This window comes from Chaetodon trifascialis, chromosome 21, assembly GCF_039877785.1.
Source record: "Chaetodon trifascialis isolate fChaTrf1 chromosome 21, fChaTrf1.hap1, whole genome shotgun sequence".
Lineage (NCBI taxonomy): Eukaryota > Metazoa > Chordata > Actinopteri > Chaetodontiformes > Chaetodontidae > Chaetodon > Chaetodon trifascialis.
This window is the reverse complement of record NC_092076.1, coordinates 18,471,523-18,497,249: the sequence shown is the minus strand read 5'-3', so window position 1 is coordinate 18,497,249 and position 25,727 is coordinate 18,471,523. Positions and strand designations below refer to the sequence as shown.

At 41.7% G+C, this 25,727-nt stretch overlaps 1 protein-coding gene across 1 annotated transcript in view; it reads right to left on the bottom strand.

Annotated features, from left to right (window-relative positions):
• cacna1g (calcium channel, voltage-dependent, T type, alpha 1G subunit) overlaps positions 1-25,727 on the bottom strand; it is a 236,029-nt gene that overhangs the window by 121,580 nt on the left and 88,722 nt on the right. Inside the window, exon 4 of the mRNA XM_070989948.1 lies at positions 15,108-15,241. Within this exon, the coding sequence (XP_070846049.1) occupies positions 15,108-15,241 (134 nt within the window). The remainder of the gene's footprint in view (positions 1-15,107; positions 15,242-25,727) is intronic.

The window sequence follows — 25,727 nt, the reverse complement described above, 5'->3', positions numbered from 1 at the left end:
TGACTGCAATACATGTGTTCATTCCAGTGCTCATTGGACTGCAACTAACCAGAAAGTTAGAAAAACACCACACACACAATATGTCTGTGTTTGTGTTTGCATATGAAGCGTGGTATACACGCAATGTTTGTGTGCCCGACAAGCACACACATATAGTCACATGCATCCTCGCACAGGAGGCCTTCAAAGGAGCAAGCGGCGTATGTGTATCGTCTTTCAGAGACGTCAAGAGGGGGTGAATCACTCGTCGTTGAGAGGAGGTTGTGGCATCCACAGTACATAAAAGAGCAGCATCAGATAAGTCTTCCTTGTAACCTTGAGACGGCGTGCACACACACTCTGAACAGCCTCTCCAGCAGCTCTTCAGAGGCTCTCTCAGGCTGTGATGGGAGGTTAGAGGGACAGTGCTTAGAGGAGAGAGAGGCTGCAGAATGCTTTGCAAAAACGTTTTTCTTGTTTCTTGATCAGTGTTTATCGGCATCTCCTCTCACTCTCTCCCTCTCTTTGTGTGTGTGTGTGTGTGTGTGTGTGTGTGTGTGTGTGTGTGTGTGTGTGTGTGGAGCAGATGCTGAGCACATGTGCAGCTTGAAGGGGCGTGCAGATGAAGGAATTCCCTCCTCGCACCAAGTCCAAGTCTGCCTGTTTGACAAATTCGCAACACATGTTGAACGGCGTGCATGTGCGTGTGTGTGACTGTGTGTGTGCACAAGCCGGATGGTCACCTTAAGAGCAAGAAACTCCCTTAATGAATGCATGAATGTGTGTTCTCTTTTAGCACTTTGAGGTGTCCCCATGTGAGCCTTTTCTGTCTTTTTTTACACTACAGATACTGTATATACACACATACCCAGAGCTGACAGATGGCCTGCAGGCTCCAGAGAGAAGTTAAACGGCAAAACAGTTAACAAAACGGCACAGAGATGCCCTCCCATCGCAAGCAGAGGGATGCAGATCTAACAGTTTCTGGTAGTCCCTCAGAACAGGTACAGTACATCACATCAGCAGCTGTGGAATGTTGTGTAACGGCCACCACGGGCGCCCAGGCCAAAAGAAATCAACCGGCACTTTTATGGAAGAGTAACTTGCAAAAAAAAGCCACTTTGGGAACACAAAAAGAAAAGAACTGATAACAAAAATGCCCCATTAAAACTATTAATCTCGAAAGGAATATTAAAGTTAATATCATATAGCAAAATAAATGAAAAATGGCATTAATGGAGCCCTCCACCAACATCACATGGAGAAGTCCATTTACTCTAAGTCACCTCTTGGGGACAGAGAGGGCCAAGCAAAAACATACTATTGAGTTGCATTGTGGGACTCATACTTGAGACTAATAGTCCGAATATTTCAGTCTCTGCTTCGTTGATTTTGACCTCTCTCTTTTTTTTTTTTATTCTAAAATCAAGTCTGTGTCTTGTTGGTCTCACTATTTTCTAAAAGTGCAGTACTGAGTGACTGCAGTGCCCTTATACTGCACTGGCACAGGAGCTATGTGATACCACAGAAGAAAGAAATGATCTATGATGATCTTTAAGACTAAAACAATTAACCAATGAATGAATGAGTCAGTCAAGAGAAAACAAATCAAAAACTGATTTGATGATAAATCAGTTGTTTAGGGTACATTTTGAGTGAAACAATAGTGTCTGGTTCCCGCTTCTCAGAAGACATAGTAGGCAGATTTTCTTCCATTCCTACAGACCCAGGTTAGCTGCGTTTCCTGTCTATATGCTAAGCTAAGCTAACCATCACTGTGGCCTTATATTTACCACATAAATATGAACTCTTTTTTCAGCAAGAAAGCGTATTTCCCAAACTGAGTTGACTACTGCTGCTACCCTGTATGATGTTGAAAGCACAAATATGTGAGTCACTCCAGATTATCCAGGTCAAAATAACAAACCATTCCAAACAGAAAACGCCAAACATGAGCACGATGTCATACTGAACGATGATGTGAAAGCAAGATAGCATTTCAGCCTGATTATGACGCTATAGGAGACAGACAATATACAATACATTCACTGTGATTTCAGTGCTGAACGGCCTCGTCCTTATGGGAAAATTATGGTAACATTAATACCAATGGGAAAACATATTCCAGTGCCAAAGACACGCCATAAATCCCCAGAGCAAAATAATACAAATATTAGGGTAATTTTTCGTCAGACAGAGTTACATAAACAAACTTAAAAGCAGATGATGAATGATGTCTGTTGAAAAATAAAAAAAATCCATGCAAAAACACTTGCTGCCCCTGATGAGAGCCAGATGAAGTTCGGTGTGCTCAGTGAAAACTGACCCATCTCGCCTCATCTGGAACGAAGAAACAGCCGAGGAGAAATGGAGTGTATCAAACAAACGATGGAAACGACAGGAAGTTGTGCGCTGTTTTCGTCAGAGTCCGTGCCAGTGTTGATGATGCTGGTGCGGGGAAAGGCAGCGGGAGGCGGATGAAGAAATGAGAAGCAGGAGAGGACGGGGGAGGCCCAACCTTGGAGGGAGTTTGCGTGAGGAGAATTCCCAATCTGAAGCACACGAAGCAGGCCTACACACCGGGGACGGAGTCAAGGACGAAAAACAGTTTTCCATCTTGTCATACACACTCTGATATGATACTTGTGCACATCTTGATATGGGGAGATCCTTACAAGGACAAACTCGCAGAGGAATGTAATGAGATTCATATAAGTCATGCAATAAAAAGCACCCAAAGACAACGACACACACACACACACACACACACACACACACACACACACACACACACACACACACCTCTGGGAATGTAAACAGCTTGCTCGTCCTCTCTTATCACAGAGGCTGAAAGTGTATGTTTGTACCAAAGCACCCGGACACATGAAAGATGGTATACATACAGCTTTCCAACTACACCTTCTCCAAAACAAAGGTGGCACGCACGCACACACACACACACACACACACACACACACACACACACACACACACACAGAGGACATAATGCCACCCAGAAAGACTGATAATAGGAGAAGGACGCAAGACAGCTCTGCAATGTGGAACAGTGTCCAACGTTTAACCCATCCTGTCCTCACCTAACCTTTATCTGTCTGCCTTTCTGTCTGGATCTATCTGTCCGTCCATCTTCTGTCCATCTCAGTCAGTCCATCCATCTGTCTTCCTGCAGCCACTGCACTTTGATAATGTTAAACAGCCAACGGTCCAACATCTGACAGATGAATAAGGAGGAATGGATGGCTGATAGATGGACCAAAAGGGCAAATCTGAGTGAAATCAATGGTGAGACAGATCTAAAAGGAACCTCGCAAGTGTAAACTCATCATTTCCCTGGCTGGGTTTTTATCTCTGTATTTTTATGTAAATCATGATGGATGGACTGAGAAAAGATGAATGGAATTGACAAATTTTGATGGTGTCGTCTCGGTTTTCATGCTCGATTTGAGGCTTGAGAGTTTGTTTTACCAGAGAAGAAATTATGTGACAAATAATGTTGGAAATGTATTTGCTGAGTAACTGATGAGGTGAGCTGAGGCATTCTCACTGCAAAGCAAGTTGACAAATGGCTTTGGGTATCCGGCAGTGTTTTCAGCATCATGGTGGCAAGATATGTGTAACGCAGATGCTATACCCATTGATCATTCTATGTAGAGGGCTGACAATTATATGGCTATTCATATTGTTTGTCCTGCTGAGAGTAATAGGACTGATGAGAGTCTGACGTACAGAGATAGGTCCACGGTGTGTTCAGACTGGAAGCAGGGATAAACTGCTAGCCTAGCTTTATCAAAGCGGGAAAGAAATAAATCTTCCAACAAAGAAAAAAACAAACAAACACTTTCTTCATAAACTTCTTCTCTAGAGCTGCATTTACGTCACAATTACAATACGTGTTTGTAATGTAAATGTGGTGACGAACCGGATGAGATTCAGCAGTTCTGGTCAGCTCTGCTAACCCTTTTTAGCTTCTATTAGCACATTGTTTCGGTCTGCAGCTTCACCCTCATCAACGTCATTTCGGCCCACAGCAGGCAACTTCTTTCAGTGAAAAAGCTTCAATAAATCCACTGTACACTCCCTACACAGAATAAAACAGAAGTTAGGGACTGGTTGGTGATCATACTGGATCATTTAGCCGGTAAAGAGCCAGATATTTCCCTCAGGAGTTGGTGGAGAACAAAACAAAGCTAAAAGGAGAGTCAGTATTGAAGTTGCCTTTGCCAAGTCACCAGAAATGAATGCTGCTCTACAGTATGTCTGCTCAATGTGTAAACGGGCAATAGTTTGCCAACATGTTAGAAGAATCAACTTCACCATGCCACATGTCAAATGTGTGTGTTTCAGCCTGTTTCCCTCAAAAAACAAAAAGGGAGAAACAGCTAGCATAGGTTCATCAAACATGGTAGACAGAAACATCCTCCGACAGCTTGATCATGAACATGTCCTATAGAGCAAGCTATTTATTTTCCTGCAGCCGTCTACTGTCTTATTGTCCTCACACTCATTATGAGGTGTTTTTGAGGCGATTGCACCATATTAAACATTTTCATACAAAACACACAAAAAGCACCCTGGAGTGAAAGCATTCATTCCCAAAATATTGAGTCATGTTGTAAAAATTAAGTTATGCATCCACAGTCCGCAGTCAACGGGCCGCTTCACCTGTTATTATTACTTTAGATAATGGTCATTTGTTAACAGATTATTGGATTATACAGATTAACCACTGTTACTGCACATTCCCCCATTTATCACCTGTTATGAACTAACCAGTCATCTGTCCTCTCCTCTGGTATTCCCTTAGTTACATATTGTTTCCACTGATTTCGCCTCCACATCACTGACAGGCAAGCTGTCACACTGCATGTTCCTCAGCAAATGAAATGTGACCGATGGATAGCTCTTTCAGTGTGTGTGTGTGTGTGTGTGTGTGTGTGTGTGTGTGTGTGTGTGTGTTAAGGAGGTGGATTTCAGTGTGGTGTATGTTTACAGGATATGTACACAGTGCATTGTTGAAGTACAAATGCTACAGTGAGTGCATCACAGAAGCCACTTACTAACTCTTATGTGACAGCACACATTTAACCAGTGATGCATGGACAAGAGCTAATGATGAGGGTCTGATAATATCAAAGCAAGAGCATGTAGTATCATTCATGAGACGTGCAGAGAGGAAAAACCACAGAGAACAGACAGATGGAGTGTTTTCATGCTGAATCAGATTGAAAGCCTTTCATCAGCAACACTTTCTGCCATCAACCCACTCTGCTGCTTATCTAACCCAAATGTTAACCAACTTATTCTTCACAGTCATGGCTGATTACTGAATATCTCTCCTTCTCTTGCAACAATCAGATGCTGTGAGGGGAATTCTCACCCCCAAGCAGAAGAGTCAGAGGTCTTAGCTACAGATGTGCACTCCTGCAAAGGGTACGCAATAAGAGAGTTGCTCATGGGCACTTTCGAGTTAGCATTCCCTTACGGCAAATCTATGCTAGACCCTGTTATTGAACCCTCTTTTCTGAAAAAGGTCTGATGGGCAATGAGGTGCAGTCTGCTTCAAACTAATAAAAACAAAAGACTCCAGTGAAAGCAGCACATATTTAATAAAACATTACAGTAATAAAGTTATGTGCTTATCCCCTCCAGGAAACTCATTATTTTGTAACTGAAGCAAACTATGTCTACAAAGCCACTTGCAAACTGTGACAGTCTTTCCTGCATATAAAATAGCATATAAAATATAATAATTGAAACCAACTGTTCTCAGGTCATACAAAATCAAGCTTAACAAACCAGTTTTCTTGTGAATGTGCTAATGCCTGCAGGACCTTCCTTCTGTTATCAAAAAAAGAATATGCTTGCTATTTTTTTGATAATTGCTAAGCTTGGCATCTGCTGATGCCTTGGCTACGTGCAAATTAATAAGAACTTTTTATTCAGCAAAATGCTCTTTAAATATTAATCATCAATGTCAGCCTTGTGTTAGTGACACTTTTCTACATTAAGAGAAGCTACAACTGAAACAACTGAAAGTATTCTTGAAGCTTTCATAATAAGTGAATATGAGACTGCAAAGTAAAGAATATCCTCCAGCCAATGAGAATGAAGTGATGGACATGGTGTAAATTTATGTACATAGTGTTGAATTCAGTGTAAAACATAGAAAGGTTGACAAAATACACATGCCTATTTACCACTGCATACGCAGCCACAGTTTCAGTTTGATTTACTCTAAGGTCTCTTTAAACAGTTTCATCTGACTGTGCAGCTGCCAAAATCCAGACGAGAAAAAGGAGGAGTGAAAATGCTGATACACCTACCTTTAATTACAGACGTGTGCTCACAGCAGTTAAGATTTACAAGCAAGAGTTTGGGTTAGTGCATTAATAATACAGACATTTACAAAGCACTTGTATTTTTCTTATAAAGCATGATGAGCAATTTCATGATAACTACATTCTCAGTAAAGAGAAAGACAGAAGCATGACATGACACAGGTGAGTCAGTTCTGCGGCTGCACGCTTACACTAAGTGTATTCACTTTCTGTGCATGGAGAGGGTTTCCCACCGATGACTAATGAAAGCAGGATTTCATTTGGGAACACAGGGTGAATCAGCAGAGGCTGCAGGATGCTCCTCTCTATTACTACAGTCTAATTTTGGATGATAACATGGGCACCGTTTTACATGCAAATGCATCCTTGGGAGGCTTTAAAAGATTCTGCTCACTGCTCAACCTTTTTCATCTTTATCTTTCTTCCCTCCATCTCTCCAGCATCTACTCCCTCCCTCTGATTGATAATCTATGGCCAATCTGCTGACCCACTTGTAGTGGGGAGATAATCTAGCTAATGGAGGAGAACCCATGTTGATAAGGACAACCAGGACAAGAAAACACAGCAGTCCAGCCCTGATGCTGTGCACAGCAAGCTTACCGGGGGACAGAGGCAGGGAGGAGGGGGCTGAGGGACCCACTGCTGGACTCCTGGCAGTGGATAGCTTGTTTAATGCCCATCATTGTTCATGGATGCTGTATCCTTGTCTCTGTCCTCTCTCTTTTTTCCTCCTTTGGACTGCATCATCAGTCGTTCACGCTTTCTCTCTCTCTGACTCTGCGTTAGATTGAAGGAATACTTAACATTCAAATACACTCATTTGCTTTCTGGCCAAGAGTGAGATGAGATCGATATCAATCTTGTGTCTGTGTGATAAGGACAGAGCTGGAATGGAGATGCCTTCAGCCGAGCTTAGTATACAGGCAAGGGGAAACAGGTAGCCTGGCTCTGCTCAGGGCAAATGTAACAAGCAACACATAGAGCAGCCTTGTTCATATATATTGTATCTGTTTGTTTAACTATTGGTGGCATTTCACCAGGTGCACCTTTCAGGTAATACACAACAGAAAGCAGCTACTTACTTGTGACTGACAGTAGGCGAAAGTTTAATTGAAACAGAGAAAGTGATCTAAGCATGTTATCACGTGTGAACAAATGAACTAATGTGAGCCAATGCATGTGTTTGTCAGTTACCTAATGAATGATTCAACGAACGGTTCCGTTGTGCTTTGACGTACTTTGAAATGAGATTGATATCCCAGAAAGAAAGCAAATGAGCTTATTTTACAAGCTGTATAATCAAAATGGTACCTAAGGTAAAAAATTGTGGATTCCATTTTTTGTGTCTTTCTACCAGCTTGTGTCTCTCACTCTACCTCCTCTGTGACATCTCTTCCACTCTCGCCTTCCCTCCTCCATCCTCACACTCTTTCTTCCTTCTGCCGTCCCCTAAACTGGGCTGCGGCCCATCCAAAGTGTCATCAATAAATCATAAAGAGAAGAAGAGGAGAAGACGCTGAGCCTTCGGTTCTGTGCTTCTCTCTCACCTCCTTTAGTGTGACTCAATCACAGGCCTGAAATCCAGGAGGATGTGTTGAATATTTAAAGACAGTTAAAGGTGCTAAGCTTGCATTTTAAATATCATTATACTGTGTGATGGTGAAGTGAACAGCACACTTCATATAATTACCTTCAATGACTGGGACCATGGTCGAGATGATGGGTGCACCATACAGTCTTTGCTTTGTGCCATTTGTGTTTCAAATACAGTTAAACCAGAAACTTTTTTGTTTCCTTTAACTGTATTGGACAGGACAAGCAGACTGCAGGTTGTTTGATTTTTGCCTCTGTCCTATTTAAAACATCCACTACTTAGAGAAACCCTCAAAGCTTTAGTTCTCTAGGCACCAGAAAATGAAACAGATCCTTTGCAAACCTGCACATTTCTCACATAATTATTTTAACTTTGTTGGCACAAGGGGAAGCACAGAGGACAGGAGCATATGATGGTCTTACGTCTTAATGTCCAAAAATGTAATTTATTGTAATTAAAATGGGCGCTTTGGTGGGTTAAAGGTTATTGCACCCGCCTGTTTGCTCCAGCTGGGGACCTTTGTCCATCTCCTCATCATTGATTTTCCATCTATATCTTCCTATTGTCACAATCAAGTAAAGCCTAAAAATTTAACCTAAACATTAATCAAAATAAACACAATGCAAAACACAGTGCCTGTGATTATAAATGTGCTGCTATTTGATTATCAGTACAGCCTCGTAGAGCCAACATGGCTCTACTCTTTCTCACTTACTTGTCTCTAAATTTTGAAATACTGAATAACTTCTCCTCTTTGGGCCTCTACAAATCCTTCAAATGAAATATCTGAACAGCTCACAGCTCTTGACATGAGGGGTGAGACTTAGACATTGCTCTATTTTATTGAAGCCAGAAATGTTTGAGAGCTACTTTTCTATTCAATGGTTAAACTGAGGTATCATACACACTATAGTAGGTCCTGGATAAAGGTAATGATTGTATGTGTTGCATGAATACGGTGATCTTGCATATGAAATAATGTCAGCAAATACCTATTTGATATGTTTTTATAGCCTATGAAATTTAGAGCAGCAGAATTTAATTCATTCAAACTAGCCAATCCAACCACAAGGAGGATTTTCATCCATGGTGTTTGTCATCAAACATCAGCCTAAATACATATTGAGGGAATCCAATAAAGCGATCGACCCAGCTGCCTCGGCTTCTCTTCCTCTCGCTCTGTCTGCCTTTTCTATGTCAGTCTATAACCCTTCCTCCTCTTCCCACCTCACTCCCCCTCTTCCTCCTCACCTATCCTTTCTGTCTCTCTCCAGGAGGAATCCAGCCACAGAGAGTGTGCGTTAAGTCAGATCGATGTACTGTGGATAGGATACCCTGTCTGCTACAGTAAGTGCTGGTGCACTCTGCTATTTAGACTCCCTCGGCGATTGACTGGGGCTCTACTGCACCAATCAATAAATAAATACATAAATAAATGAAAACACTCTTTTAACAAGTCACTCAATCTAGAGTTGAGTCCAGAATGTAAGTTAGCTTATTTACACTTCGCCGTAGTCAGTTTTGTAATATTTAAGTGGAATTGTTTATTTAACATTTTACCAAATGGACTGCGCTTTTTTGTGTCTGTTTGCCTCATTTAAAAGCTCTGAAATTAATGGATTACATTAACATTACATTACATAACAAATAAAAACATTTTTCATACTGACACTCTGTAGCTCAATAGTTTACCTTTAGAATGTGTGATAAGAAGCGTCACATTATATTTTTGTGTTTCTCCAACAACAGTGAAACTTTATTTGTAGCTGTACATGCATTCACAGATGCAGAACTGACTGAACACATAACAAATTAGGCTACAGAGCAATCAAAGTGCCAGATTCATGATGCTGGCTGCACCTGGCTTGTTAGGAGAGCTGTCTGGTAGAGGAAAGGATACGCACATTAGAATTTTTGTCTAACGCTAACGCTGTACTTACCAGAGTAATTACTGAGATGTGAGAACATGGCGACATCACTACAGTAAAATTCAACAGGACAAGAAACGAGCGGGTTATAAACAAGCCAGATTCACTAAACCAATTTTGGGGGGAATAAAAATAATTGTAATAAAGTGAAAACATCCTCTCAGGTCAGCTGTGTTCTTTCTAGTTTACTGTTGCCATGTATGTGAACATCATGCAATATATTTCTGTTTTCCCCTATAAAATGTTGAACAATGTGTTGCCTAGGCTTTACAAACATAAACTAGGGTTTTTTTTGTTGGACTTTAGACAAATTCTCAAAGAACTGGCAAGCTTAACATGAGATATGATTGTTTGATAGTTCAGAGGTTCATCGGTATTAGCAAGGCAGCAAGTCATCGGTCTGGAATAGTGATGACAAAATCTTGGACACTGCACAAAAACAAAGACAGAGATCACATCTATATGCATTACAACCGCATTTGTCTTGGCTCCAAATCTTACGTACATATGATGCTCAAAAAAGTCTGTGGTCGCATTGTGCACAAGTGACTCTGAACAACTTGACAGGTAGAACAAACAACTTGGAAGTGTGAGCACAAGCCATCGAGCAGCAGTGAACTTTTCTACTCACACTGGGTGCTATCGTCAGCGCTTTCACACTTCACACACATGCAGCCGAACAGTGCTGCACGTGAGTTCACGAGTGAGCGCGAGCCAAGCCTCACAAAGTCCACCACGAATCAAATATCTAGTTTCTTTTTTTTTTTTAAGTAAAATGTTAAGCATGAGTTTTCATCCACCACCAAAAAACTGATAAAACCTTTTCAAGCATGAAACTTCCTTCCACTGATTTTGACTTTATCGTGTGAATGTGGTGCATCCATCCTGCACTCCCTCCGCCATTCACCCGGCAAAGTCTGCCTCTTCTCCTCCACCTGCATGGTACGAGCATCCCTCCATCATTCCCTCCAGTCTCCCTCCTGACAGTGAGGTGATTAGGAGAGAGCGCAGACCTGCTGAAAAGGCAGCTTAGCTGTAATTATCGTCTCAGAAAGAAACAAACAGTTCATCAGAGCCATCCTCCGCAGACTTAACAACTGTTGCCAGGATGAATCAAATGCTCCTCAACCAACCGTTTCCTAGGTTACCATTGTCTCTGTATGGCTGGGGGCTTTCCGCACAGATGAGATTTTTTTTTTTTTTAGTAATTTGTTCAGAAATGGTAACATAGCATAAACCGTGAAAGCACCAAAATATGTTCACACATGCACAAACACACACGCATTCTCACAGTCAGGTGTAAGCCAACATGCATGCAAACACCAGCAGATACGACATAGAAACAGAGTTAATGTCTTGTGTCATGTTTTCTGTCACACTCCGTAGTTTTCATGCTCTGGTACACACACAGAACTGATGCCAACGTTTTCCATAAATTATTTTTGGGACGTTTCTGGCAGTTATTACAGGGTAACAGTGACAGGAAATATGATGAGGGCAAGAAATGAGGATTACATGCAATAATGGTCCCACGCTTGATTTCAAACCAAGGCGTCACAGATGCATGACAGACTACAGGCAAGCTGCTGCACCAGAACAGAGCCTAAGCATACACTGGCCTGAGCAGTCTCCATCAATATAACGCTATAAATTCAGGCAGGCGGTCGGATCTAAATCTAAATTAATAACAAGATTTCCTCACATAGGCTCCACGTACATGACACGAGTGTGTTCCTGTGAAAGTTTTATGCTGGATAAGAGCAGAAACATTTTTAGCCACATCTCTCCATATACTGTATGTAACCAGGTGGTAAAATCCAGTATTACTCTCCTTTTAGGGTTGATATAATTCCCCTAGTTAATTTAGTGTTAGTACATGTGTTCTTTGTTGTTTTCCTTTTGGTGTAATGTCCTTTAAAAGTGAGCAACAACAGACACACACACATCTATCTATCTATCTATCTATCTATCTATCTATCTATCTATCTATCTATCTATCTATCTATCTATCTATCTATCTATACACACACACACACACACACACACACACACACACACACACACACACACACACAACCACACACATATATACAATTTTAATCTACATATTTCAGTTCACAGGTCAGCGACCTAAGACTCCAGCATGGGCAACCAAAGCTACTGCCAGTGGCACAAGACAAGGTAAATACTACACTACAATGTTGACATACGTCATTGCTTTGTTAAATATTACAGTGTGGTCTGATAATTACAGGCTGCTAATGTAGATCAGTGATAAAAACAGACTTAGCCAGACTTAAAAGAGACAAGGCATGGTCTGCATTCAGCCATGAAACAGCAGAATAAACATGGATGCTTGAATTAACTGCATTAGCTTTGTGTCAAGTTAGCACTTGAAAGCACAAATAGTAAATCAAGCTTGCTGTACAACAATATAGGTGCAGTAGGCCAGAACCACCTGCCAAAGAAGAGACCACGGAGCACAGATTTGTACACACCGCGGCGAGCAAGTTTAGCAGATGAGAACCGATAAAAGTCAAGTAAGAGGGTGGCGTCAAAATATGATACGCAATAAGATGAACACTGTATACCACCAAAAATCAGGCATCAGAGGTCAGCTACAAAACTTCAGAATCACTCACAGAAAGAGAATAGATAAAGGAGGTTCTTCAGAGAGCTTTTTAGTTGGACTGCTGAATAAAGACACCATCACATTGAGGATCCGGTGCTCTGTGTGGCTGTGGATGAAAGTGTGGACATCAATGACGTCCCACATCTCGCAGCCGGCAGACAACAGACCGTTCAAAGGCCTGTGTGAGCTCAAAGTATTGACACGCAGAGCGGACATAGCCCCGTTTACATGTATCTTCTCAGAAGCCTGCATCACAACATGGTTTTGCATGTGTGAATGAGCAACAGAGCGAGGGAATGCTGTGCAAACAGCAGGCATACAACTCTATTATAACCATATACAAGGTCAAACCAACGCTAATGTAACTGACTGTCAGCACATAAACTGAAAATGAATTGCATGCGTGTTAACAAATGCCGCTGGCACACCAGCCGTCTTCTTTGCAAATTGATATTCTCATAGAAAATGTTGCCTGGTCTGTACTGCATACACAGACCTTTATCTCCCACCCTTAGCGGACATGTTCCTGCACGCACATACACTATTTCTGTGTTATATGCCATCACAAACTGTTAATGTAATTAGCTGATCCTAACAGCAGTCAACAATACAATTCAACAGACATTTCCATACAGGCCACATGACATGACATGTTTTCATGATGTGATAAGAGGTGCAATGATTTTTTTCTTTGTCCATGTTTGGTAAACAGAAAAAAATATCATCAACAATTTGGAAAATTTATTAACTGTTTGAGTGGATTAAAAAAAAAAAAATGCCAAAGGCTGGCTTGCTCAAACTCCTGAAATGTGTATTTAATTCTTAGTTTTCATAGTCTTCTGTGTAAACTGAATATCTCAAGGTTGGTCGGACAAAAAAAAATAATAGTATAATAATTCCATTCTACTTATATGGGATGCTAAGTTACATTTTTTGAGAAATGAAGTTTAAATAAAGCTTGCAGAATGGATGGATTTGTCTATTGCAGTTGTCTTCTTATGAAATTCCACACAGTAATCATTCATCTAATGCCTATTCCTTACGCATATCTTATTCTGCACTGCTGCAATGACCCAGTTTCCCCCTCCAGTACATTATAGTTTCATCTGTATGCATCTGAGTAGAATATCTCTATTCATCATCGCTGTAACGATGTAACTATGTACTCCTTGAATGAACATTGAGCCTGTTTTGACTGCCTGTAGCGGCAGTTTAAATTTGAGGATCACTTTATTGGCTTTCTTATCACTGCTGGATTAGTGTTTGAATATCAGACATTAATGTATTTCCCATCTAGTTCACTGGCATTAGATAAGTCGTTCCCCAGAGAAGCAGCTTTTACTATCTCTGATCTTAAATGATTTCCACTCAGATATATGATGCAGGTATAAAGAGAGGAGAGGAATTAGATTAATGAGGGCTGAGGAAGAAGCTCAGGGTTGACGCTGCAGAGAAGACCAGGACAGTGACCCTCCACTGTAGAAAACAGCTGTCCATCACAGCTGTGCTCTGCAGGTTTGTTACTGCATAAAAGCAGGTGAAATGTATCTCATCTCTGCTGCTGAAGGACACACACGCAGTCACACGCACGCTCAGAAGGAAATGTGTCCTGTTCCCACTGATGGACAACAGAAGCTGAAGCAGAAGGGTGGCATTAAAAACCAGCAGGGGGTATAGTGTGATGAAAATGTCAGACCAAGACCAGCAGGCTCTGATCTGTAACATGTTTAATCAAATTACAGTGCGTGTGTGTGTGTGTGTGTGTGTGTGTGTGTGTGTGTGTGTGTGTGTGTGTGTGTGTGTGTGTGTGTGTGCGTGTGCATTGCTGCGTGTGCATTGGTGTACATATCACTGTGTGAGTGTCTGTGCCCACTGTGTTCAGATACTGTGTGCATCCATGCGTGTGCAGAGATTGTATTTTAATAAATATGCATCGTGCATATTTATGTGTGCACTGTGTGCCTTTATTTGTATATTGTGTGCCAGGATTTGTGCATACAGCACAAATGCATGTGTGTGCACGTATGTGGTCTTCACATGTTAAAGCTGCATGTGAAGTAAAGTCATGAAGCCTGTAAATAAAACTGAACAAAAACATTTTTTTGGTTTCACTCACTTTAAAACCTAATCTCATTCTGTTCTGCTGCTTGACAGATTCTGAGCACACAAGAATTTAAGAGGGTGCTTGGTACCAATTTCTACCTAAATGGCTTTTACGGGACATTTAGGGAAAGTTTATTTCATGACAAATCCAGCAGAGAGTGCTGGGAAGTAGCCCGACGTGACTTAGAGGACTGGCTCTAACAGGTTCATGCTATAAATGCAAAGTCGTTTGATCTGCACTCAGGACAGCAAGCAAAGAAACCCTGCAGCTTGTTGAAACCTAGTGACACAATTACATTTAGAATCTCAAATCATCCAGAACACTCTTCATCCTGTCCTTCATGAATCTGTCCCTCCACTGTGAAATCCTGACTTGCAGACGGATGAACACTCAAATTTGTTGCGTGTGTGTGTGCTGCTTCTTATGCAAGCCCCCAGTGTTTATGCATGGTGAAGCTTGGCCACCTGTGTGTTTGAGTGCGTGTGTTTGCGCGTGTAATCGCTTAACTCACCCAGCCACTACTATGAAGAAGTCCAAGCGGTTCCACGTGTCTCCAAGATAACACTTCTTGCCAAAAATCCCCAGAGCCACCATCTTGATCACCATCTCGATGGCAAAGAATGCAAAGATGAAGTCATCAAAGTCCTGCAGAGAGAGGCACGAGTTAGCGTTATTATGTAAAGTAAAACAATATAACGCACAGCTGGAGCTGATGGCAGTGGCATTTGGTCATGAAATATGTATTGGACAAATGAAAGTTTTGATCACATGATGGCACTAGATGAGATGTTGAGAGGATCACCAGAGTTACTACAATTCATGCAAAAGGGAACTCGACTGTCTGTGGAAATTGTTCTTGAGACATTTCAAGAAAAACCACAATCACCAACCTCATGGTGACACTAGAGAAAAGGTCGGGGGATCACCAAAAACATTAATGCATCATCTTGGAACCATGAAAATCTACACAAACTTTGGTGCCAGTACATTGAGATATTTCATTGGGTTTGTGAAAACTTTGACATGCTGGTGGCACAAGAAGAAAAGCCAGGAGATCATGAAAGCCAGCCGGCTTCATCTTCTGAGGAGCATGAATTTCTCGAGAAAATCTTATAGCAATCCTACAGTTGTTGAGGTATTTTAGTCTGAAACAAAATGGTGGACTATCCAACCATGCAGACCAATATTTGTACAAAATATGGCTAAAATCATCTAACATAAAGAATAAGGTCTGATACAATTCGTGACTGTGATCGAATGTAACTTCAGTCACAGTCACAGTGGGAGAGAAGTGACCACCACGAGGGACCACCTGTTATCACATGTCCAAATTTCATAGCAAGTGAGCAAACTCCATCCACTGGGAGGCCATGAGATGTCATTGAAATCTCCAAAATCTCCAAATTTTTGTCACAGGGCTATTTTCAAGGTCAATAACGAAGCTTTGATCCTGACTTCAAACATCTTTGTATTTCTTAACCACAGTTTGTTGTTATTTATTAGTGTGTACATTAATTAGTGGCCAACATATGGCAGAACTTGATGATCTAGATTATCATGAGTTCAGCCATTATTCTCAGCCATAACAATGTATCAGTAAGGCTATAATAGCAGTCATATTTGATGTCTAAAAATAGCCCACTGAGAACCTTTGACAGTAATGTGATACTTTATTAATTCCTGCAGAGGAATCCTCTTTTCTCTTTGCCCTGCCTTCAGGAGGTCAGGCTGCCTGTGGAGGGAGGAGAGAGAAATGAAAGAAGAAAAAAGATAACAGCCTTCATGCAGCTGCAAAGGATTTAGTGTCTTGCTCAGGGACACTTCAGCAAGCCAGTCGACATGGGTCCTCCACCACGGGGCCACCTTGCTGCCTTCACTGGGACTCCAGTGACAAATGGCTTCCGATGCGGAGTATACAATGTAATAACCTGGAACAAGCCGCTCATTGCACTAATCAGTATTCCTGCCCTCATTACTGTCTGTCTGGCTGTCTGACTGAGCTTCAGCCCTCCAAATCATTATCAGGCTAGTCTGAGGAGGAAAAAAAAGGGCAAGAACGAGGATGGGAGTTGGCTGGGAATTGAAAAGGAGATAACCTTAGTTACATGAAAATCAACAAATACATCTAAAAAGGCAGAAGAGAGAGAATTGGAGATGAGGAGGGGAAAAATCCAGCTCAAAGTCAAAAAATAAAAGAAATTTCTGGAAGGAGATCAAGGCACAGGACACCCACTGATAGATGAGTCATCCAAACACGAACAGAGAAATGTATAAATACATCCAATCCTGTTAGCTTAGGCTGAAGCTAGCCTCTCACTGCTCCAAAGTTCACTGGCAGTGAAATGTACAGGGTCACACGGGAATGTGTGTGTGTGTGTGTGTGTGTGTGTGTGTGTGTGTGTGTGTGTGTGTGTGTGTGTGTGTGTGTGTGTGTGTGTGTGTGTGTGTGTGTGTGTGTGTGTGTGTGTGTGTGTGTGGCAAAGTTCTCATCGGTCCCATTAGTGGAGAGCATTCATGTAGTCTGCCTCGAAAGCCCAAAAGAGTTGACTCAACACATGGGGCTGCAGTGCGATTTCCAGGGCATGTGAGCTACCAGACAGTTGGTTTCTTTGGCAAACAGCTGCCCCAGGTTAACTCCCCAGCACTGACCATACATCACTCCAGATGTTTTACACACTACTCATTTACTAGAGAGAGGCAGAGGAGCCTCCGAGCAGATTGTTCTGTCATGCATAGTCCCCCAGAAGAAAAGGTAGAAGAAAAACATTGTGTTCATTGTTTGATCTAAATTAAATCTGTCTGCTGTGACCAACTTGTCTATGGTGTAGTACATGAGTAATGATTCAGGAATATGGATGTTAGACAGTGTCACCATGAATCCCATAACACTGCTCAAGTACAAAGGACACACTGAACCAGGGTTAAGTCACAGCTTTCTAACTGCTGCACCTTATAAAACTGTACATACAATCAAAGGTGTCATAGTGAAGGAAAATACTTCCAGCTTGGCTGAATGCAACAAATTTCAACTGATTACTTTGCGGATGCTGAAAATGAGCCTAATTCAACCACATTATGCATTAGTGTTAGATAACATATTTGCTCTAGCTCGTTTTTTCTAACTGACTTAGCTTCTGTTCACCTCATATTGACTTTTTTTAGAGAGATATTCTGCCTTTGGATGATTCCACTTGGGTTGTATTTTCAACTGCACAGGAAGCTTTAAACCAGTGCATCAAAATATAGAAGATCAGGGTCTATGAATGCAGTTGTATGATGAAAAAATATGCTTGGATTAAAGAAAAATCTTAAAAAGTGAGTTTGTTTAAGTTTGGATGACAAGGGCAGAGGAAATCATGTCAGTGGAGATCACATGGCAGGCATTGTGTTGATTCTCTAAAAGGTGATGATCAATCCCTCTTGATTGATCATCACCGGATATCTTCTTCCAGTTTGGAGGGCCCAGAGAACTGTAGTCCTTGACCTTGGCAGCATGTGTGCTAACTCTGTGACGCATGGTATAACCAACTGCTTCTTTTCACTTGCTAGCAATGAGCTTCACTAAAAGGGCAAAATACACATTCATGCTATTACCCACAGTTCTAGCCTTTAGGTACAGGTGCCTGCTAATGTAGCGACATGAATTTTCTTTTTTACCTTTTTTTATTGAAGGAAGTATGAGTGAGAGGAGGCGTTTTGTCTGCTGGAACGCTCTATTTGCAAATGCTGCTTTTCCACATCTCAAACCTAGACTGGCTGCTCACAAATATATATAGATATAGTTTAGAGAAACACCATCTTCTTTGAACTGTATACAGCTGATTTACAGCTCTGGACACCTCAAATCATGGATTACAGTGCTGATAGGGACAAGAACAGCAGTCAATTTACTTTAAAAATTTACATTATGACAGGACTGGTACGGGCTTAAATAATGAGATGCAATCAATCAATGAGCTTTAGGTCGGTGTGTGTTTGAACTTTGGACAAAGCGAGCTGTTTCTCTCTGCTTCCAGCCTTTATGCTAAGCTAGGCTAATCACCACTTGCCTCCAGCTCAGTATTGAACACATGTGAGAGCAGTATTGATCTTTTCACTTCACTCTCAGACAGAAACCAAATCATGCATTTCTCACACAATGTAGATTTAATCATTTCCTCTTGCTTTTTGCTACAGCAGATCAAATATTTTTAGAAAATGATATTTTTGAAGTGCCTACAAGGTTGTGTTTTTTAAGTATGTACATGATCACTGCAAACTCTGTGTGAGTACTTTTTGTCTGCCTGATATAAAAGCCCTCGGGAAGCTCCCTGCACTTATTAGTAATCAGCTCTTCAAAGTATTCTTTGCATATTGGATCTTGCATGATAGATAACAGGGCACATCAAAAGACTTTTGGAAAAATAAACAGAAAATCCAACGAGGGGCAGATGTTCCAACTCCAGCGCATGACTGGGAGAGAATGTACGTTGTGTGAAATAGAGAAGAGCGGATATGTTTACCGCCATGCTGAGCATAAAATGACTGCAATGCCTTCTCCTCTAATACTCCATCCTTCTGTCTCTGTTCACTTTTGTTTAATGAAGGAGACATTCCTCCTGTCTCTGCTGGGGAGTAATTACTCATCTATTTTGCATTAGCTAAAGCCTGCATGCCCACAGAGCCCATAATATAAGAAACCCCCTTAAGTCTCCGGGTGATGGGACAATGTCTTCACTGTCACACATACACACACACGCATGCAAACACATTCTTGGCACAGCTGAGATTCAAATTCATCAAAGTCAACAGGACATGCTGGCCTGAGGCATTCCCAGTGGAGCATACTGGTGTAGCAGCACGTGGTAATACTGCCTCTGCAATCAGGATATTGATTTCCTGAAACTTGTGCCACACATCAGTGGAGCGTAAAACATGCTGAATGACTCTGACGAACATGGATTGGATTTAATATCTAAACATACAGCAAAAGCTCTGTAGATACCACATCAATCACAGGCCAAGGTCTCCAAGGTTTCCTGACGACAACAAGCTGGCTCTTTACCAAAATGGAAATGTGTGTGTGTATATTGTCACCATGGTTCACTGGCTGTACATCCATGTGGAGACCAAGGAAGCACACACACACACACACACACACACACACGCCTGCCTCGGAGAGAATACTCACCGCTGACCTGTGCTGAACAGCTCACTGCTCACACAATCCCTAATTTCTACCCTCCGCTGCTTCCTCTCCTGGTGAAGAGACTCACAGAGGAGCAGAAACATTTCAAGTCACTCGGAAAAAAATGCTGCAACTTTTGGAAGATCTCCAAAGAATAGTGAGCCTTTCACGTTATGTGAAAACAAAACTAAAAAGTTAATTATGTTATATCATCCAGCCTAATCCTAGTTCAGACAAGCGTCACGAAATTGACTTTCATTTGGCGTGACAGTCACAAAAGTGTGAAATAGGCCCAGAAATGACAGCAGAGAACTTGTGGCGAGTCGATCCAGTCTTTGAAAGAGCGAGGGATGAATGAAGGCAAAAACACTGTTGAAGCAACATGAAGCGGTGAATCAGATAATATTAAGGGATGGTTATGCAAGATTCTTTGGCAATCTGTAATCATAACCCAAAAACAGTTTAAAAGGACAACGTTTCGTTCAGGTTTTGAATGTGTTGCTAATGCTGCTTGTGTTCATTGCTGCGGTGGTATTGCGCTGCATCGCTCAGAGATCATTGTCAATGAAACAGTGCTGGCAGTACTGTAAAGGCTTTGTCTTTTGATTTTGTGTAGGCGGCAGGTAACGCTGCTCACGCTTCTATATTTATTCCAAACAAACCAGCCACTGCTGCCAGAAATGGAAAAGCCTTCACTTCCTGTGCACCAGACGAACCCTGGATAGACTCACCAGACACTCGCCGTTTATAAAAGCACTTGTAAAAGCTCCAAGTCATAAAGTGTGTGTACGGGATTAATCACTGGTAGCAAAATCTAAATGAATTTCAATAATATCCAAGTGTTGCATATTATATCATAAATCACTGTTCCTTTCTATTCGAGCATCATGTCAACCATGACTGCGTGACAGTGAGCCAGCATGCACAACACCAGGACCCCGAACCTCATGCGAAGTGGAATTCAGCCACGATTCACTGTAATATTTCTTAGTGTCCTAAATTTAGGGCTTTGTTGGAAATCACTTCCAATTTGCTAGTTAACTATTTCTATCATTAAACTCTTGCTGTAAAATGAATGCTCTATATGTATGCATTAAAACAAATGAGCAGTGTGTATAGCACTGCTTTTAAATATAAATCCCACAGTTAGAACCTGCAGGTGATTATATTGACTTTACATCTGTGTTATTCTGCAGTCTATGGACAGCACTGACGGCAGGCTGCCACTGGCCAGAAACAGAGGCTTCTGTCCACACCAGCTTCTCATCACTTTTTCCTTTGAGATATTCAAGTTTTTCATTTTCCAATTCAAGTACACTTAAATATTTCCCAACTTTATGCCAATGAAGAAAAAGAGGACATCAGATACACACTTAAGTCTCTTGCCTTCTGCCACCCTTATCTGCTCTCCCTCTCTTGTCTCTCTGCAGTAGCAGCTGGACGGGATTCCTGCTTTATGTGAGCTCCCGGCATTCCTCCTCCTCCGCCTCCTCCCGTCTACCACCGACTTCCCTGTCTCTCATCTTTATCTTCCACTTATCTTTTTCTCCCACTGCGTCCGTCTCTCTACCACGGAAGGCATATCACTCCACAGTTACTGTGATTACGTCTCCCACAGTATCTCACAGCGTGCAGGGCTGCAGTGTGTGTGAGCGTGTGTGCGGTTCGTGGTGCGTTTGTGTGTGTGCATGCTCGTGTTTATACGGCATTGTCATTTTTCTTGTGCTTGCTGATTATCAGTTTTTAGTGCATTTGTGTGTCTGTGTGTGTGTGCAGCTATCTTTGTGAGAACCAGTGTAAGTATTAGACATGGTGTTAGGGGTTAGGTTAAGGGTAAGGGTTTTAACTGTGATGGTTAAGGTTAGGGTAAGAGGCGAGGGGATGCATTATGTCACAGTGTGTCCTCACAAGGATAGAAGTACAAATATGTCTCTCACACACAATTACACTGTATGGATACACATAAAACATTCAGACAGCTTTGTTCCCTCTCTCTCTCTCTCTCTCTGTGTATTCAGTATTTGAACCTCTCAGCCTAAACAGTGACACCATACACCAGCTTAACAGCCCTGTGTGTGTGTGTGTGTGTGTGTGTGTGTGTGTGTGTGTGTGTGTGTGTGTGTGTGTGTGTGTGTGTGTGTGTGTGTGTGTGTGTGTGTGTGTGTGTGTGTGTGTGTGTGTGCGTGCGTGTGTGCCTGAACGCCCATGTTGCTTCTCACATTGCCTGAGAACAAGTATAAACACACGTGTCCACCAGGCACACACAGTCTTCAGCAAGCACAGCAAGCTGCATTGCGTGTTATCAATGCGTCAAGCGAGTGCCAACATTACACACCCTCTCATCACCTCCTAAACGGAGGCTTTATGTTCTAAGTGCACTTTATCACTGATGCCGTGTGCACTTAAAACACTCCCTAATGACTCGACGTGGCTCACGCCAAATCAAAGCGGTGTCAAGGCGCTTAGATACAGTATGACACCCAAGTATGAAGAGACGAACAATCGAGAGCTGCGGATCAGAAACATTCCCGCACATGATGCAAATATTGCCATGTGTTTCTGCACACGGGCGCAGCAGCTGTGGTTAAACAATACACAGGCAGGATGTCTGCCTGTCAGTGAGTCCACAGAAAGTATCGATTAATTGATTAGTCTTCAATGATTTTGATAGAAAACTAATACTTTCAAGTCATTTATTCATTAGAAATGAAGTTCCAGCTTCTGATATGTCACATATTTGCTGTTTGTCTTCATGTATAGTGAAATGCACATTAATGTTCATCTTTTAAGTTATTAAAATACTGTTATTTATGCTTTACAGATCAGCCGCAAGCCATTAATGACAACAAAAGGTGACTAGGCTGTGAAGAACCCTTGTGGTTGCTGTTTTTCCTTTCTTTCTGGTAATAATAGTTAGAATTGTTAGTAATCCGTTCATATTTGCTTAGTAAGATGTTAATAAATGGATTTTCAGCCACATCCTCTCCAGGCATCATATCATCCACCTGCTGATTAGATTTTTCCCAACATGGCAACTCAAAGGTTTGTTATTAATGGCTTATAGCTGATCTATAAAGGATTAGACAGTTGAGTAATTAACAATTGATAAAGTAGTGATTACAACTCATTTACCCATTATAAAAGTGGTACCTGTTTTGTAGGTAAACCCATTCAAAAATAGCCAATTTGACTGCTTTCCCACTTTTGTTTTTCTTCTGGTGTGCCATGTTCGACGTCACAAACACGCTGCACAACAGGGAACAGCAGAAAGCAGCATGGAGGCCGGTGACAATATTATGGTGGTTATATCTTTGATGAGATGATGATGATGATGATGGCGATGATGATGATGATGATGATGATGGCAATGATGATGAGATGGAAACGAGCTGACAGTTCTGTCCGTCTGCGGAGTCATTTGACCTGGGAGTGAATGCAGATTGTGCCCTTTGCTGCTGAAGCCAAAAGCCAGATGTTAGTTTGTGGGTGTTGGTGGGGTTTTTCTACATTGTGAAGGAGAGTTTAGTGTGTCTGTTCAGGGGCTGTTTTCTTTGTGTGTTTGATGACTGCTGTGTTCATCCCCACACTTAACTAAAGGACGTCATCACAGGCGGGATCTGAGGTGTATATTTAAAGCATATTCTTCTTTTTTTTTTGGCCTAAACAGGTGCCATCAATTCTGTGAAAACATTTGCCTGCAACCTTTCCCTAAAATAAATCTCAGCCACTATGTATGCTAATTCTGCCTGTCACGAGTCTGAATGCTATTATCACAGGGGTCAGATGCTTTCATCAAATGCACGCGCACACACATACACACGCGCAGAGGCGCTCAGACAAGACCGTACGTGCCGGTGAAGGCGTTGCATGCCTCGTGTGGTGAGGACAATAAGGCAGGCTAACTGTAATCTGCCATTCAGCTGAGATCCACTCCTCACAGGTGGAGGGAGATAATATTGTGAGAGAGACTTTTCAGCTCAATCATAACCATTCACAGCAGTCGCACACAAACACGCATAGACACAAGATCTGGCGTTTCTTCATCCTCCAGGCACATGCCGTGGTTGACGTGGTTGTGAACCTGTGTGAGTGTGTGAGGTGTGTGCTTTCCACTCGTTCCCAAAAGCTCCTACAGGTCCATACAGTGAGAGTGCTCTGGCTCGACACAGATGTCCGGAGCTGCGTCTCAGCGAGGAATATAAATCTATGGCTCCTTCTGCCGACCTGTCTCTCTCTTTCCTCTCTCTGTGTATCTTTTCGGTAACCCAGTGTTCCCATTGTATCACCAATAAATTTATTAGCTTTCCGCAGACATCGTTTTGTACTGTGGCTGCAGGGGGGACGACGGAAGGTTAAGTGTGTGCAGTCGCATTCAGAACAGAAAGTGTTCAATGGAAATCTCTCCTTCAGGGGGAAAAAGAGACAATCCTTTATGTTAAGCTACTGCATTATAGCCAGAGTTTGACACTTCCTTGAAACTACTCCATTGACAAAATCATCACTTATCCCTTACTTTTTCACTCTTATCTGGAGTGCACTCGGATGTGCTGTCTGCTGTAGCTCATTTGTAGTCTGTACAGCTTTATTTATCAAATGGAATAAAACATTAGAAGGGGAATATACGTGTAGCACATTAAAGCTAAAACACTGGTGCGATTTTCTACTGACTGTGGGATTAGAAATATGCTATACATCAAGGTGTTACAATTGGAGCCCAAAGGATACAGTCTAGCAGATCACAGATACACTGTTAAAAGCAGTTATGTTTGCCTGTTAAGTAACAAGAAACTGCAGCACAGAAATGGAAAAGACAGATATAAATTTTGGCCCCAAAAGTCTACAGCCACACTGTTACGAGGCTGCACTTATAGGCAACAAGGTACTTTAATTAAGCTAATGCTAACACCAGCTAATATACTCACAAGGAGAACTGTGCATTGTTGTGGCAGGTTTAGTGTTTTCCATCATCACAATCTTAGCTCAGCATGCTAACATTTGCTAATTAAGACTAAACACAATGTGCAGCTGAGGCTGATGGGAATGTAATCAGGTTTGTAGGTATCTGGTCAAGATTTGGACAGACTGAAATTATGACCCGATGATGTTGCCAGATAAAATATTTAATGGATCACCAAAGATTCAACAATAGAAAGCACGGTGTATTAAATAACAATCTAATGACTGATTGCATAATTAAATTTGATATGATCCAACCTTGCTGCAGGCTGAAAACAACAGAATTTAAGGCGACTTTCAAGTGCGATTAAAACAAACTGTAAATAATGCCTCAGGACAAAATTTCACCAACGCTAACGCACTGAGCACGGGTCGTCTTTCTTTCTACCCTGCAGCCACACAGTGCCCTGTGACCATTACAGTAGCCATTAGCTGTCAGGAGGGGACAGCTCATTTGGCCTGCATCAGAGAGGAGAGCCATTTAGAGGCCTGGCTGAGTCCCTTCAGCAGCACTGATGCTAGAATGGTCGCGTTAAGCAAAGCCCTGTTCTGAGAGCTCAGGCACTCGCACATGTAATTGTGGGGCACTGTTGCATTGATGTTGGCCTAGTAAGTATTTTAGCACTTTCATATTAATGTATCCCTGCATTTCTGGCATATCTCAGGGCAGCAATAGAGAAAAACAAGACTTTACTTTCTTGCAAGGTTACATATGTAATTGCAGGGTTGACTAAAATAAAACACATGCAGAGAGATGAGAACTATTTTGCATATCATTTCTATCTTTCTATATCATTTCTGCATATCTTTATTGGGATGATCGACATTATCTAATTAATGGTAAAAGTAAACGTATTTGCTGCTATACCACCAGACATGCATCAGACACCAGACTCTGCTGCTGTAGAATGATAAACAAGTGAACCTTGAAAGTCAAACCAAGCTCTCTTAAGAAAGAAAGAAAGAAAGAAAGAAAGAAAGAAAGAAAGAAAGAAAGAAAGAAAGAAA